General features: G+C 42.4%; 1 protein-coding gene across 1 annotated transcript in view; it reads right to left on the reverse strand.

Annotated features, from left to right (window-relative positions):
* Positions 1–15413, reverse strand: part of polr1b (RNA polymerase I subunit B) — a 33829-nt gene that overhangs the window by 5935 nt on the left and 12481 nt on the right. The window contains exons 7-12 of the mRNA XM_063072784.1: positions 12393–12564; positions 8410–8581; positions 4904–5185; positions 3357–3490; positions 922–1092; positions 326–482 (exon numbers count right to left, since the gene is read on the reverse strand). Coding sequence (XP_062928854.1) covers positions 326–482; positions 922–1092; positions 3357–3490; positions 4904–5185; positions 8410–8581; positions 12393–12564 — 1088 coding nt within the window. The remainder of the gene's footprint in view (positions 1–325; positions 483–921; positions 1093–3356; positions 3491–4903; positions 5186–8409; positions 8582–12392; positions 12565–15413) is intronic.

Genomic DNA, 15413 nt, shown 5'->3' on the forward strand with positions numbered 1-15413 from the left:
TCTGTTCTCTCTGGCTTGACCTTTGTATCATTGGAGGAGGTTGACTCCATCTATACCTTTTATTATTCTAAATACCCTCATCACACCCCTTCTCACCCTCCTCTTCTCCAAAGATCACTTCTGGTCCATCAATCCACAAAAAGTTCCTCACTCCTGGTATCATTTTTGTAAATCTCTTCTGCATCCTCCCTAAATTCATAGATTTGTTTAACTATACCCACAGATTTCCCTGCTCCTGAGAACCTCTCCAAACTCCTGACAATCTTTTCATTTCAGGTTAAGGCAGTACAACAGTTTATGACACAATTGCTCCCAGTTTACTCACCCATCTGACATTGGTACATGTTCCTAGGACTTTGGTTATGATCAGAGTAGGGGATGAAACTGGCCACAACACTCAGCATGCTGTGTGGAAAAAGCTCCTGATGGCTCGTTATTCCAGGCAAGATATCTGCCTCTGTAATGGCAATGTTCATGTACAGCTGCAGGATGACAAGATATTGTAAGTGTTTAGCACTATCTTGTTCCAATATTATAGCAAATTATTCAATACTTAAAAAGGATAAACATTACTGTTACAACAACTACTGAGTCGATTTTTAGACACATTTGCTCATTTTCTTTGAGGCAACAACAATACTAGGTGGTTCAATCTACCTAAACCTCCAGAGGATTATTTAATCTTTGCTGGTTATCTTTTCATTCTTACTTATAGAGCCAGCCATACAGCACAGAATCGGGCCCTTCAGCCAAACTGGCCTCTGACTGGGTTAATTTAGGTGCTGGGACAGAAAAGAGTTGGGTTAATATACTGAAGATAAGTTAAGCCTGAGGATCATCTCCATCTGAATCAGTTTAACCACTTAGTAAACAATCAATTAGATTTGTTCAATCTTTATGTGGAAATTGCCGGTAGGTTACCTGTTCAAGTGTTCCAATAAGCTCTTCTTTTCCCAAGGCCAAGTTTCTAACGGGTCTCATCATCCGGCACATAGTGGTGAAGAGGTACAGTCCGGGGTAAATGCCGGGCTTACCCATCATCGGAATAAGAACAATTTCAATCCATGAAGGGACTTTTTTCATTTGTAGAACCTATCAGCAAAACAAACTTAGTGTAATTGCCATAAAGATCTTTACACTGTGATTCATTAATTCTGATCTTTTCTATTATTTATCATGATTGTTATAAACAAATCAATGCAGAGTTTCCTCGCTAACGGACCGGAAATGGTCTTGGCCTGTCCCTGTATTGAGTAAGCGGAGCCGAGCAGAGTGGCAGCTTTGTGGGAGGGAAGTACAAGATGGTACTCGTCTCTGATCATTAACCAGGACATGGCACACGGCTGTTAGACCCCTGCAATCTTTGGGTCATTGGCTTCCTGTCACCGTCTAAGTTCACACATCAATAAGACTGCTCTCAGAAAGGTATTGCATGGAATTTTAACTCAATAAGCCATTAGCAACATCAAAACCAGGAAAACGAGGAGAAAAGAATTATTGATTCTTGTAAGCGTGGCACAGTAACAGAGGTTGGGCCAGCACGGTAGTGTACTGGTTAGTGTAATGCTAGTGATTGCCAACAAGAGGTCAATTCTCACCATTGTCTGCAAGGCATATTCTCTGTGACTGTGTGTGTTTCCTCTGGGTGCTCCAGTTTCCGCCCACACTCCAAAGACTTACGGTTAGGGTTAATGAGTTGTGGGCCTGCTACGTTGGTGCCAGAATGACCATGGCAACACATATGGGAAATGAATCACCACCTAATTCATTCAGTGTTTGCTGCTTCTCACTCCCTCTCTTCTCCCTTCCCCTTTTCCCAACCATGATTCCCCTCTCCCTGCTCCTTTCCCACTCAGTCCACAATAGAGACCCATATCAGCACAACCCTCATTGATCTGACACAAAACGACACATTTCAATGTATATGTGACAAATAAAGCAAACTTTTATCCTTAATTACAGTAATTACATTAAAGAATTTAAGCTATCTCCATTGGCTGCTCAAGAATTACAGCACTGTGCAAAAGTCTTCGGCACATGTATACAGCTAGGGTGCCTAAGACTTTTGCACAGTACTGTAGTAATTTTATGTATTACACTGTACTCCTGCTGCAAAAAACAAAATAAATTCCATGACATATGTGAGTGATGATAAACCGGATTCTGATATGGGTCTCTATGGTGGACTGAAAGTGGAAAGGGGCCAGGGAGAGGGGAATCATGGTTGGGAAGGGAAGGGAGAGGGCAGGGAGCAGGAAGCACAAGACATTCTGTAATGATCAATAAACCACCTGTTTGGAAACAAATAACCTTATCTGGTGTCTCAGGGCTGGGTGCGTCTGTACCAGCGGCAACCCGCACCCCTGCCCCGGCACTCCTGTCCCACACTATTTTTGTGGCACTTCACCCTCGCCATTACCCAACACCTTTTGCTCCCACCAGGTCTACAAACTCGCTCGCAGCTCCTTGTTGAAAAATACAGTACTGTATAAAAGTCTTAGTCACCCTAGCACGTGCACACCCTCTGAAACCTATATATATCTCATTTAAATTAGGAGATCTCCTATTCTGAAACCACGCTCCCTAGCTCTGGATTCCATGAGCTGCACTCATTGTGTTAAGCATCCTTGGAACCACCTTCATTTCATTAAGATCACCTCTCATTTTTCAGTGTGTAGGATACCTAATCTGTTCAGTCATTCGTTGTCAGATATCACCCTCATCCCAGGAAATCAACCAAATGACCCTTCTCAGAACAGCCTCCAATGCAAAAAATGCCTCCTTAAATAAAGAAGCAAAACTGTTTTTAATGGGAAATCCCAAGTATTGGTGCCTGATTGCTATAGATGGCTCTCCATAAGGATGGGAAAGAAATATTGCTTCCTTCTTTAATATCCCTCCATTTAAGGCAAAAAATTTCAATTTTTTTTTGTTGATATCCTCTTGCATTTATCACACATTTCCAAAAGTACTGAACACAACCTCCAGTAAACCCATCAGCTACAGAAAGAAAAGTGGTTCTCCAGTTACAAAGGGCATATTTTCATTACCATATATGTATGACAAGGGTGAAGTACTACTAGTAACAGACAACAAAATACAGAGAGGATTCTCAATTCTGTGCCACAGACACAGTGTTTGTCTGCTCAAGGACAAATCTCCTGACCAAGATGTTCCAATTTCCTAAACTCCCTTTATTGGCAACCAGATTGATTGGCAGCTGAGGAAAGGAGAAAGTGCAAGTCTCTGGTAGATGGGGTGCAGACAGCAAGAAAGACCACTGTATTCCAGTAAACCATTCCCCCCAGTAGCCACCACATAAAATAGTTCAAAGAAAAAATAAAAGCAATACCTACTTTAAAGTTGCGCAGCGCATCAGCAATACTTGGTCCTTTCTCTTTCTCTACCCAACCCACTACAGCGCCGTCTAGCAGAACTGGGTAGCACTCAGAGTATGGCTGGCTGGGTTTTCCATCGACTGGGGTAACACCTGCAGAACACACAGAGCAGAACCGTTCATAGCAGAGCCCTGATTTGCAAGCACAATCTGCAGCAGAGCAAAGAACAAACTGGTGGGGGAATCTCAGCGGGAACTCTCCACCAAATTCCAATATCTCTCATGCCTCCACACCCACCACAACAGCAGTATTTTCAATGATTGTACGATACTGCTGCTCCTTCAATCATACAAGCCCTCCCCGGTTTACGAACTTATGGACACCCTGTGTAAACAAACGAACTACCTTAAATGTGATTAAATTCAAACAAGAACCACCCCCAGAACCTTTCTAGTAGACCTGCACCCACTCTTGAGGTTTTAACAGTACTGAAGTGCAATTTCCAGAATGAGACGTGATATTTTTTCCTCTGGTTGCACATTGGCTGCCTAACAGGTTCAATCCTCACCTCTGACACTGCTCATGTGGCATCTGCACACTCTCCATGACTTTTCCCAAGGGCTCTGGCTTTCACCCACTTTAACAGAGATGTGATCTGAACACTGGCTCATGGGAGACAGCAATCTCTATATGTCCGCTTTTATGCAGCTAAATATGGCTATGCCAGACTTTCAGTATAATGTGCAGTCCTGGTCCGCTCACTGAAGGAAGCAAGTGGAGGCTTTGGTGCAGAAAACAAAACGGATGTTCTGTGGCTTGGAGAGTACTATCTATGAGAAGAGGGTGGACAAACTTGGATTGATTTCTCTGGAGTGTCAGAGGCAATGGGGCAACCTGACAGAATCATATAAAATTATGAAAGGTGTACATAGTCAGACTTTTCCCCAGGATGGAAACATCAAAGACCAGAGGGCACAGTTTTCAAGTGAGAGGAGATAATTCAAAGGAGGCTTACAAGGAAATTTCTTTTAATAAAACACAAAACAAGATGTTGCAGGTGCCTGGAAAACGCAATCAGGGAGGTGGTAAAAGCAGATAGGACAGCAAAATATGAGAAACATTAAGACAGGCACATAAATAGGCAGGGAATAAAGGGATTATGAAGCACATGCAGCAGATGGGATTTGTTTAAATTGGCATAATTGAGGGTACAGATCTCATGGGCCAAAGAACATCTTGTGTGTTGTATATGCCACTGCTTACACCCATCAGGTCTGAAAAACAATCATTGGTCTCCTGTTTTTTGATTCTTTCGTAACTTTCAAATTTTTGTTCTTTATATTTGTCACTATAATTGTGCCCACAAATGTTTTTTTACAAGAAGAACCAAAAACACCCTGTGTACAAGTAGCAGGTACTTCCATTCAGTTTAATGGCTTAGGTGCATACTTTAGTATGCACAGTTGCAATAGTTATGCATCAACATGAATTCTGAAAGGAATTTATACTGTAGTCATTTCTAGTTAGAAGAAACTCAATAAAGGTACAAACCCCCTATCACTTACCAAGTGCACAAAGTAGAGCTGGCAGAGAGACTGTACTTGACGTCTGGGTCACAATCTCACAAATTGCCGTCAGGTGATTCATCAACCCACAGGGTTCTCCATCCGGAGTGTGCACAGGACAAAGGAAGCCCCAAGACTCTGGGAGCAACTTGCGCACAGAGGTGGTTCTCATCTTAGCGAAGGCTGCCCCTCTGTGTACACAGCGGAAATGGGAAAGATAACGGATGAAATTCAACTTGTCCGCCACAATACACAGACCCGAATCTTGCAGCATTCCCAAACCTTGGATCAGAAATGAAAAATAAGATTAAAATAAATATGGTAATTGCCAGGGTTAGGATTATTGCAAGAAATAGGAACTGCCCTATTTTGTGATAGATTTAGTCAGGTACAGTTTGTATAATATTTATTTATTTGGATGTTATACAAATGTAGTTTTTAAACAAAGAGTGCTCTAGGGCAGCAGTCCCCAACCACCGGGCTGCGGACCGGTGCCGGGCCGCAAAGCATGCGCGACCAGGCCGCGAGGAAACAATACGATTTGGCGACATGAGTCAGCTGCACCTTCCCTCATTCCCTGTCACGCCCACTGTTGAGCTTGAAGGCACGCGAGATCATGACCCGCGCGTCATCCATGTCCGCGCCGGAAGGAGATCAACTCCACGAGCTTGCAAATGACGGCAGGCTGAAAAGTATGTTTGACATAACACCTCTGCTGGCATTTTGGATCAAAGTCAAGGCTAAATATCCTGAAATAGCCACGAAAGCACTGAAAATGTTGCTTCCATTTCCAACATATCTCTGCAAGGAATGCAACGAAAACTAAATTGTGGAATAGACTGGACATAAGGAACCCCCTTCAAGTATTGCTGTCTCCCATCACCCCTCAATGGCACCGTCTTGTTGCAGGGAAACAAGCCCAGGGCTCCCACTGATTCAGCGATATTGGTGTGTTGCAATGATTTTATATGTTCATACAGGGAAAATATGTGCTGTGTGTTTAGTAACCAAATGTTACTTTAAATGTTATGAGGCTGTTGACTTATATAACCATATAACAATTACAGCACGGAAACAGGCCATCTCTCCCCTTCTAGTCCGTGCCGAACGCTACTCTCACCTAGTCCCACCGACCTGCACTCAGCCCATAACCCTCCATTCCCTTCCTGCCCATATACCTATCCAATTTTTCTTTAAGTGATAATATCGAACCTGCCTCTACCACTTCTACTGGAAGTTCATTCAACACTTACTTCAAGCTCCCCTGATAATTAATTTATCACTATATTCATGCGAGGAAAATATGCGCTATGTCTTTAATATTAAATTGGTTAGATAAACCCCTTTAGAAATGAAATTGAGTGTATTAGCCACTTATCACCTATATTCCGGTTGTGATTAACACCCCCCCCCCGCCCCAGCTCCCGCGAGCAGAATTGCTGAAAACAATTTGTAGAAAAAAGTAGGCACGTACACGCATGAGCAACTCACGCATATGCACTGGTGCCCGCGCAAGGGTTTATGGTCATTGTAGTCTTTCTCGAGGTAAACACAACGTATTTGACTGCTACTTTTGTCCATTGGCAACTGCCCCCCCCCCCGGGATCGGCCGGTCCGCAGTGCCAAAAGGTTGGGGCCCCCTGCTCTTGGGTGCTTTTCAGTAACTTTTAAACAAATATCTTTGCAGTTAAATAGTTTTGAATGATTGGAAATAAAGAAAACAATTGCTTTTTCAGAGTTTCTGTTCTACAAGCAACAGGGCAAAAAATGAACCTCCTTGTAAATTTCCATCAGCTGTACATGCTGGAGCTCTTAACTACGAAAAATGGCATTTCCTTAGGTGATATACAAGGTGTATCCTGCAGATGAATATATTCACCACTATATCTTTCTGCTGTAAATGAGACTACTATCAAGAATTGCTTATATGAAAAATATTTTCTTTTCTCACATTTCCCTTCCCTTGTAAAAGTTGGCCATTCTATCATCAAATCTATGCTGGCGCTCTGATTCCCAGTGTATTTGTCAACTTGGAGTGGAGGGCAAGTTTATAAATCTGCTGGGAGCAAAGGATGTTGGGAATGGCAAGGGTGGAGCACTCTGGGACAAGTGGCAGAGGAGGAGTGCCAGGGGCATGGTATGGTGCAGGTGGAAACACGCCCAGCTCCAAGACCCCAGGCAAGGTCATTTGATTCCAAATAAGTGGAATATTGATCATTACAGAATCTCTCTGGTGCTGCCCACTCGCTCCACCTCACCCTTCCCCTTTTCCCAATGACAATTCTCCTGTCACTGCCCCCTGCCCACTCTCAGTCCACAATAGAGACCCATATCTGAATCAGGTTTATCAGCACTCACCTATGTCATGAAACTTTTGGGTTTTTTTTGTGACGGCAGTACACAGCAATACATAAAATTACTACAGTACTGTGCAGGAGTCTTAGGCACACTAGCCATATGTGCCTCAGACCTTTCCGCAGTCCTGTATTTCCCTATAACCTGTTCTCCTATGAACACGTACATCTTCTCCTAACACCCACTTATAGCAGAGGCAATTTACAGCAGTGAGTTAATCCACCTGCACATCACTGGGACGTGGCAGGAGACCAGATTGCTCAAGGAAATTGCACAGAGTCAATCCAGAGAGGCTACCAGGAGTCAGATTAATCCTGAAATACAGGAGTAGCACTGCTACAGCACTAACTCCTGTACCACTGTGCCACTCAACCAGCAGGTTTTGGCCAAATGCCAAAATATAATTTGCCAATATTAATGGGTGATCAGGAATAAAAAAATGCAATTAGGCTTACTCCAGTGCAAATTCATTTAATGGAAATAAAAATGCATTTTCTTTTCTGGGCAAAACCCCCTATCACCCAAGAGGGACTATTACTTTTTTGGAATCGGACTTCAATCAATTTTCATGTTCACAGCCCTTAGATTATATTAATAATTAACAAACTTCAGCATGTGACCAGCTATCCAAATATCCATGCAATAAACACAAAGGTGATTTATCATAATCCTACTTTGCTGTTTTCATGTGGTGTTTTAATTTATCCAAGTTTAGTCAGTGTGTTATTCCCATCAAAGCTGGAAGGATTTTTCTCTATACACCTGGGACTTTGATAGTCCCAAACTAGCAGACTTGCTGGATTACAGAATAAAACCATTAATACCCAAAAACATTTTGCTTACATGCTGTACCTTGCTTCCATTCTGAACTAATGAGTAGGCCGACGCAGAATCATCAACATATCCAAACAAATGGGTGTAGGATTAAGAGTTCCACCCACTACAATTGTTGCGTTGGTTCAAGAACAACAGAAGCTTTGCTAATTCGTACAATTAACTGATTAAGTATTATGTAATTTCTGTTTAAAACTATAAAATATATTTTATTAAGTTACATTCAGAAGCAGGTAGAATTTTCCCATTGACTTTATCGCAACTGCTCATTCGCCAGCTGCACTAAGCACTTGGGCATCTTACAGCAAAATATTCACCTGATTTTGAGCGCAGGTTTCCTGTGGCCAAGAGGTACTCAAATGGGCGCGATAGATCTGCCACCAAGTTAAACACTTTCATCAGGTTTTCAGAATTAATTTGGATGGCTCCTTTTTGGCTCTTTTTGTCCAGTGCTAGTTTTATGGATTGTAACCAGAACTCCATCTTCTCCTGCAAGCAAGCAATAATCATATTTTTTTATGATTATCACATGTACCGAGATACAGTAAAAAGCTGCCCAGATTTTAGACTTTATATTTAGATTATGAGGACACTCAGTCCTCGCTTATTGTCATTTAGAAATGCATGCATTAAATACAAAAGTATATCAAGATTGCACAAAAGGAAAACAATGACAGAATGCAGAGATTAGTGTTACAATTACAGAGAAAGTGCAGTGCAGTATATAATAAACTGCAATGATAATGAGTTTGATTGGGAGTCAAGGGGGTCATCTTTATCATATACAAGATCCATTCAAGAGTCCCTTAACAGCAGGATAGAAGCTGCTCTTGAGCCTGGCGGTATATGTCCCTATGGTTTTGTATCTCTTCCTAGAAGAAGGTGCAGGGCAAGGGGAGCAGGAGGGGAGGAGGAGGAAAGATATACTGGAATCAACATGAGCTCAAATGGCTTACACAACTACAATCAAAAATTTAGTGGAATTCTGCAGTACACAACTTGCCGTCACTCTTCTCTGAACTACACTAACTAATCTAGCAGCAAGCCAGCAAAGATTCATCTATTTCCAAATTAGGTTAAATACAAACTGCACTAGAGACTGTTGAACCTCACACAACAGAGTTGAAATCTGCCTTGTGCCGCCATGCGAGCAGCTCAGAGAAGCTGTAACAATGAGCTAAGAGCAGCAGCATCTTCCTGAAGGAGTGAACAATGCCGGGTCACAAAAAGGGAAAAATAAATTATTCAACGATAGGATTTAGATAAAGCAGCATGTGAAATAATATGGAAGCTTAATTGAATAGTTAAAACAGTAATTCTGGTGGATTTTTTCCAAACTTGACTGCCTAGTGCCGTATACATAACCCCCATGGAAAGTACTGATGCTATGCTCCCATTAAAGGCAAGAGAAGTCAAGGAGGTCAGCAAAAGGATAAATGTGACAATATTCAAACATATCAGCCTGTGACCTTCCACAAAATGCTGAGCACACAGTAAAGAATGTCAAATCACTGGTCAACATGTTACCGAAAAAGGTTTCAGCTTTTAGGTTTTGTTTATTAGTTTACCCAGAATTTGAGATCAGTGTAGTATTGAGGAAGTCATTCAAGTGAAGTGGCTAGTACCGTGGCTGAGACATGTAACAAAGGCTCTATCTGTTGGACATCCCCCACCCTACTCAAAAGCACTTTAAACAGCCAGTATTGTGATTCAGTGAATTCACCTGATTATCCAGCCCAGCTCCACTCTCAACTAAAACAGAGTAACTTGCCACTCATACATACAAACAGTACAATACTGTTGAACAAGGATAATTTCACTGGTGCTTGCCTTCCATCCTAGCAGCTCTGTATTTCTGCCAGTCCCAGCATGATCCCACATCTCTCTCACCTTGCCTTTCAACATTTCATACATTTCAGTCCCCCTGCATTTCTTCCCCACTCTATTCGACATAACTGTAAAAGACTCATCGCTTCTTCCCATCCAGAGATCCAAATGGTCTTTCCAAATGAAGCAGTGATTTACTTGGACCCCTTCCAACATGTGTACTGCATTTGGTGTTCAAAACATGGTCTCCTCTACACTGGAGGAGCCAAATGCAGTTGGGTGACCTCTTTGCACAGGGGCAACTAGATGCTTTTGGTGCTTCTCACCAATTCTCCATCCAACTCTGACCTGTCTTTCGGTAGCTTCCTCCACAATGAAGTCCAATACTCGCTTGAGAAACAGTACATCACCTTCTAGTCGGGAAAGCTGCAGTCTTTTAGACTCAATATCAAATTCTGTGGATATTGGCTCAAGTTTTCTCTCTACGCGAGTACATTCTGATCTGTTGAAGCCTGCTATAGGCATTGTGCATCTTTGTTTGTATTATCACCAGCTGACTTAAAAGCAAGTATCACCAAATCAACCTAACGCTTCATACTGTATGACCACACTGAAAAAGGCACGTTATCATAAACACAAGAAATTCTGCAACACACGCAAAATACTGGAGGAACTCAGCAGGTCAAACAGCATCTACTTAAATGAATATACCATTGAAGCTCTGGGCCGAGACCCTTCTTCAGGACTGGAAAGGAAAGGTGAAGACACCAGAATAAAAAGGTTGGGAGGGGGAGGAGGATAGCTGGAAGGTGATAGGTGAAGCCAGGTATGTAGGAAAGGTAAAGGGCAAGAGAGGAAGGAATCTGATAGCAAAGGAGAGTGGACCTTAGGAAAAAGGGAAGGAGGAGGGGACCCAGAAAGGCCGGAGAAGAGGCCAGAGTGGTTAATAGAAGAGGAGGGAGGGGGAGGGAATTTGTTTTACTGGAAGGAGAAATCGATATTCATAACATCAGGTTGGAGGCTACCCAAACGGAATATAAGGTGTTGGTCCTCCACCCTGTGGCTGTCCTCATCGTGGCATAAGAGGCGGCCATGGACCAACACATCAAAATGGGAATTGGAATTTAAACGTTTAGCTACCAGAAAGTTCCACTTTTGGCAGATGGAGCGGAGGTGCTAGATGAAGCAGTCCCCCAATTTACAGGAGGCACTGGGAGCACTGGACACACTAGACGACCCCAGCAGGTTTGCAAGTGAAGTGTTGTCTCACCTGGAAGAACTGTTTGAGGTCTGACTGGAGGTGAGGGAGGAGGTGAACGGGAGGGTGTAGCATTTAGGCTGCTAGCAGGAATAAGTGGCAGGAGGGAATAAGTGGGAAGGCACAAGTGGACAAGGGAATCACAGAGGGAGAATCCCTGCAGAAATTGAGGTGGGGGGAGGTAAATATATGTTTGGAAATAGACGGCAGGAGTTGTGGAGAATGATGTGTTGGATGTAGAGGCTCACAGGCTCTGTTAAGGCAGCGGGAAGATAAGGTTAGCGCAGATATTCGGGAAATGGAGGAGATGCGGGTGAGGACAGCATCAATGGTGGAGGAAGGGAAACCCCGTTCTTTGAAGGAGGAGGACATCTCTGGTGTACTGGAAAAGAGAGCCACATCCTGGGAACAAATACGACAGAAATGAAGGAACTGGGAAAACAGAATAACATTTTTACAGGAGACAGGGCGGGAAGAGATTTAGTCAAAATAATCATTGGAATCGGTAGGTTTATAAAATATGTCAGGAGACAGTTTGTCTCCAGAGATGGAAATAGAGAGATCATGAAAGGGAAGAGAGGTGTCAGAAATGGACCAAGTGAATTTAACAGCAGGGTGGAAGGTGGAGGCAAAGTTGATGAAATTAACGAGCTTAGCATGGGTGCATGAAACATCCATGCAGTCATCAATGTAGCCCAGGAAAAGTTTGGGAGCATTACAGGGAAGGTTTTGAACAGGGACTGTTCTACAAAGCTAATGAAGAGGCAAACATAACTGGGGCCAATGCAGGTGTCTATGGCTATTCCTCGACTCTGGAGAAAGTGTGAGGAGTTGAAGGAAAAATTGTTGAGGGTGAAGACCAGTTCGGCCAGACAGAGGAGGGTGGTGGTGGAGGTGAACTGGTAGGTTCTTCTATTAAGAAAGCAGAGATTTTCAAGGCCTTCTTGATGGTGGATAGAAGTGTATAGGGACTGGACATCTATGGTGAAAATGAGGCAGTCAGGGCCAGGGAATTGAAAGTTAGCGAGGAAATCGACAGCATGTCTTCAATTGTCATGCTTTGTTTCTTTCCACTGAGAATTAAACATATTTCACAAACTCAAAAATTAAAATCAGGAAAAATATTGTTAGCTACATTAGTAATGACTTTAAGAAGAGAATGCAAATAAAATATGCAAATAATATACATATTCCAAGCCATTCCGAGTCACTAACCTTCAAAAACATCAGATAGAGCTGGCCAGGAGTCAATACTTCATGATTTATCAGACTGTCTGGATTCTCTTCCTGACATTCACCCTTGGCGAATGCAAACAACTTCCGGGTCATCAAGCAGAGCAGATAAAACTTCTCCACATTTGACTTCAAGTGTATACACAGGCAGTGACTGTGGGTAAACAGGCAGAGCATGATCTTATATACAGTATGCATTCACTGTAGCAAAGATACATTATATTTACATTTCACAACACCCCACCACCACCATTTTATCACTTCCTGTCAGTCACCTTATACACAGGCACTCTTGTACCTAGTGTCATTTTATGTATATACAGTACTGTGAAAGTGTCTTCAACACATATACATATAATTTCTGGTGCCCAAGACTTTTACAAAGTATTATATTTGTCAATATGGAGTGGAGAGCAAGCTTGTAAATCTGGTGGAAGCGAAGGATATTGGGAATGGCGAGGGCAGAGTGCCACATGAGGGGTGTGGAACAGGTGGCAGAGGAGTGCCAGGTGTAGGGGGCGGTGTGGGTGCAGACACATCCAGCCCTGAGACACCAGGCAAAATCATTTCATTCCAAACAATTGGGTTATTGATCATTCCAGAATGTCTCTCTGGTGCTTCCCACTCCCTTCCCCTTTTCCTAAATATGATTACCCTCTTCTTGCCCCCTTCCCACTCTCAGACCACAACAGAGACCCATATCAGAATCAGGTTCAGCATCACTCACATATGTCTTGAATTATCTTTTTGTGTGGCAGTACATAAAATTACTATAGTACTGTGTAAAATCCCTGGGCACCCTACTATATACATGTGCCTCACTTCTTTTTTACACAGAAGTGAACAATCTAATATATAAGCTATCTTATGTCATTATATTTATTGCTTTTTATCATTGTGTTCTTTATCTTAATGTGTTTTTTGTGCTGCTTCTGATCTGGAGTAATAATTATTTCGTTCTACTTGACAAGTGTCTACTGGAAATGACATTAAACAATCTTGAATCTTAGAATGTATCAAAAATGCCTACGCAGAGCCCAATGTCTAGGCAGCGTCAAACAATCATTGAACAATTAAAACATAAACAATATGCAAGAGGCCAGATTTGAAGGCATTTGAAGATCTGTGGGTTACTAAGTTTGAAGTAGTGCTGGATAGCATGTCAATGTATATTACTGAGCAGACAGGTGATTGATCAATGAAAGTTCATTTGAATCATGACATGGGTATCACAGTTTCAGAGGGCCTCTCATTTTGTATTACAACAGTATTTGTCTTTTTTTAAATCCAGTTTCATGATCTAGACAGGCAAAGCAAGCATTATATTGTCAATTCGTAATTCTCTTGAGAAGATAGTGACGAGTCACTTCCTTGATCTGCTGGAGTCCATTTGAAGGTACACACACCATCATTAATGCCAGATGGGGAAACTCAGGACTTAGACCCAACGACTATAAAGGAATGGCAATACATTTCAAAGTTAGGAAGTTGTGCGATTAAAGCAGAATCTGTAGGTGGTGCTGTTTCATTGAACCTGCTACCTTTGTCCTTTTCATGCTCGAGGTCGCATACTTGAGGCCCTGTTGGAATAGCCTCACCCTGGACAAATAACTACAAAACATTTTACAGATTATACGCGCTGCACCCACTGCACACTGACAGTGCAAGGAATGAAAGGCTAAACCAGTGATTCCCAAAAGGAGAGGGGTTACATGGCCTAAGGGGGCGTTAGGGGAAATAGTTATTGGGGGTAATTCAAGATTCTTGGGGGGGGGGGTGGTAAGCAGCACAAGACCTGACCAACTGCTGGTAGAGCAGGCACTTCCAAGAACAAGGATGAGGCACTGGAACACAGGAAGGACCACAGCTTTGCAGGCGGTGAGCACCCGTCGTCACAACGTGTCTGAAACTCGGCAAACTCATCCAACTTTACCAACCAAACAGACATTATAGGCGATGAATAAATTAGCAACATTCCCCTTGATTCGCGGCACAGATCAAGTTCGTACAACTTAACAGTTGGAAAGCCAAGTTCACCCTCTCAACTTCCTCTACAGATGTAACAGAAAAGAGATTGCGCAACAATACTCAGCTGGTCGGAACCAAACGGTGAAATAAAGCCTATCAGTGAACCTGCCAACCCCGAGGATTCCTCTTAAGGTGTTCAAAGCGACCTCTGCTTCATACGTGCAGTCAAGAATCATCTTTGGGGACTATGAGACCTTATGTGATTGGTCAATTGGGCTAACTGGAATAGTATAAAGGTAGAACACCAACTCTGTCCTGACTAACATTCAGATCCCAATCTGAATCCTTGTCAACGGAATTTTCACTGTTGTAATCCTCTTCATCTTCGCCTCGCCAATCCTTTGTGTGCCACTACTACCATTCCATCTGTGTCAACTCGCTGACGTCGTCAACATCTCACAGGCATTCCCAGTTTGTGTTAATTTTTTACTTTAATTTTGCCCCATTAAAGATGGATAAATACATACTGCACAATCTCTGAGTCTAAAGGCTGTGAAGCCTTAAATTCTAATCCTGCTAAGAAACAGAAACTACATTATATTGAGTCAATATAATGTTACATACCTGGAGTATGATTTTATTCCATTCCTGTTAGATCAATGATGCTCCAGGTGTCTTATTTGTAATACTGTACTGTCTAATGAAGCCATGAAACCATCAGGATTGCAGGAACATTTCCGTAAAAGACACCCTGAAAAGGCTACTTATGATATTACTCAGTTCCAGAAGATGAAAGAAGCATTCGAGTCATTTGCCAAGAAAGCTGAAAATGACCTTGGTAGTGGTCTTATTGCTTCTTATAACATTTCCAAAATTATTGTAAAGTGTGGAAAATCTCATACAACTGGTGAAAGATTAGTAACACCTACTGTATCAGAAATGCTCACCATTGTTCTCGAAATGGATACTCGTATTTTAAAACCAATTTCTCTGAGTAATAACTCTGTAGCTCATCATATTGATGAAATGAGTGAA

Source organism: Mobula hypostoma, chromosome 2 (assembly GCF_963921235.1).
Source record: "Mobula hypostoma chromosome 2, sMobHyp1.1, whole genome shotgun sequence".
NCBI lineage: Eukaryota > Metazoa > Chordata > Chondrichthyes > Myliobatiformes > Myliobatidae > Mobula > Mobula hypostoma.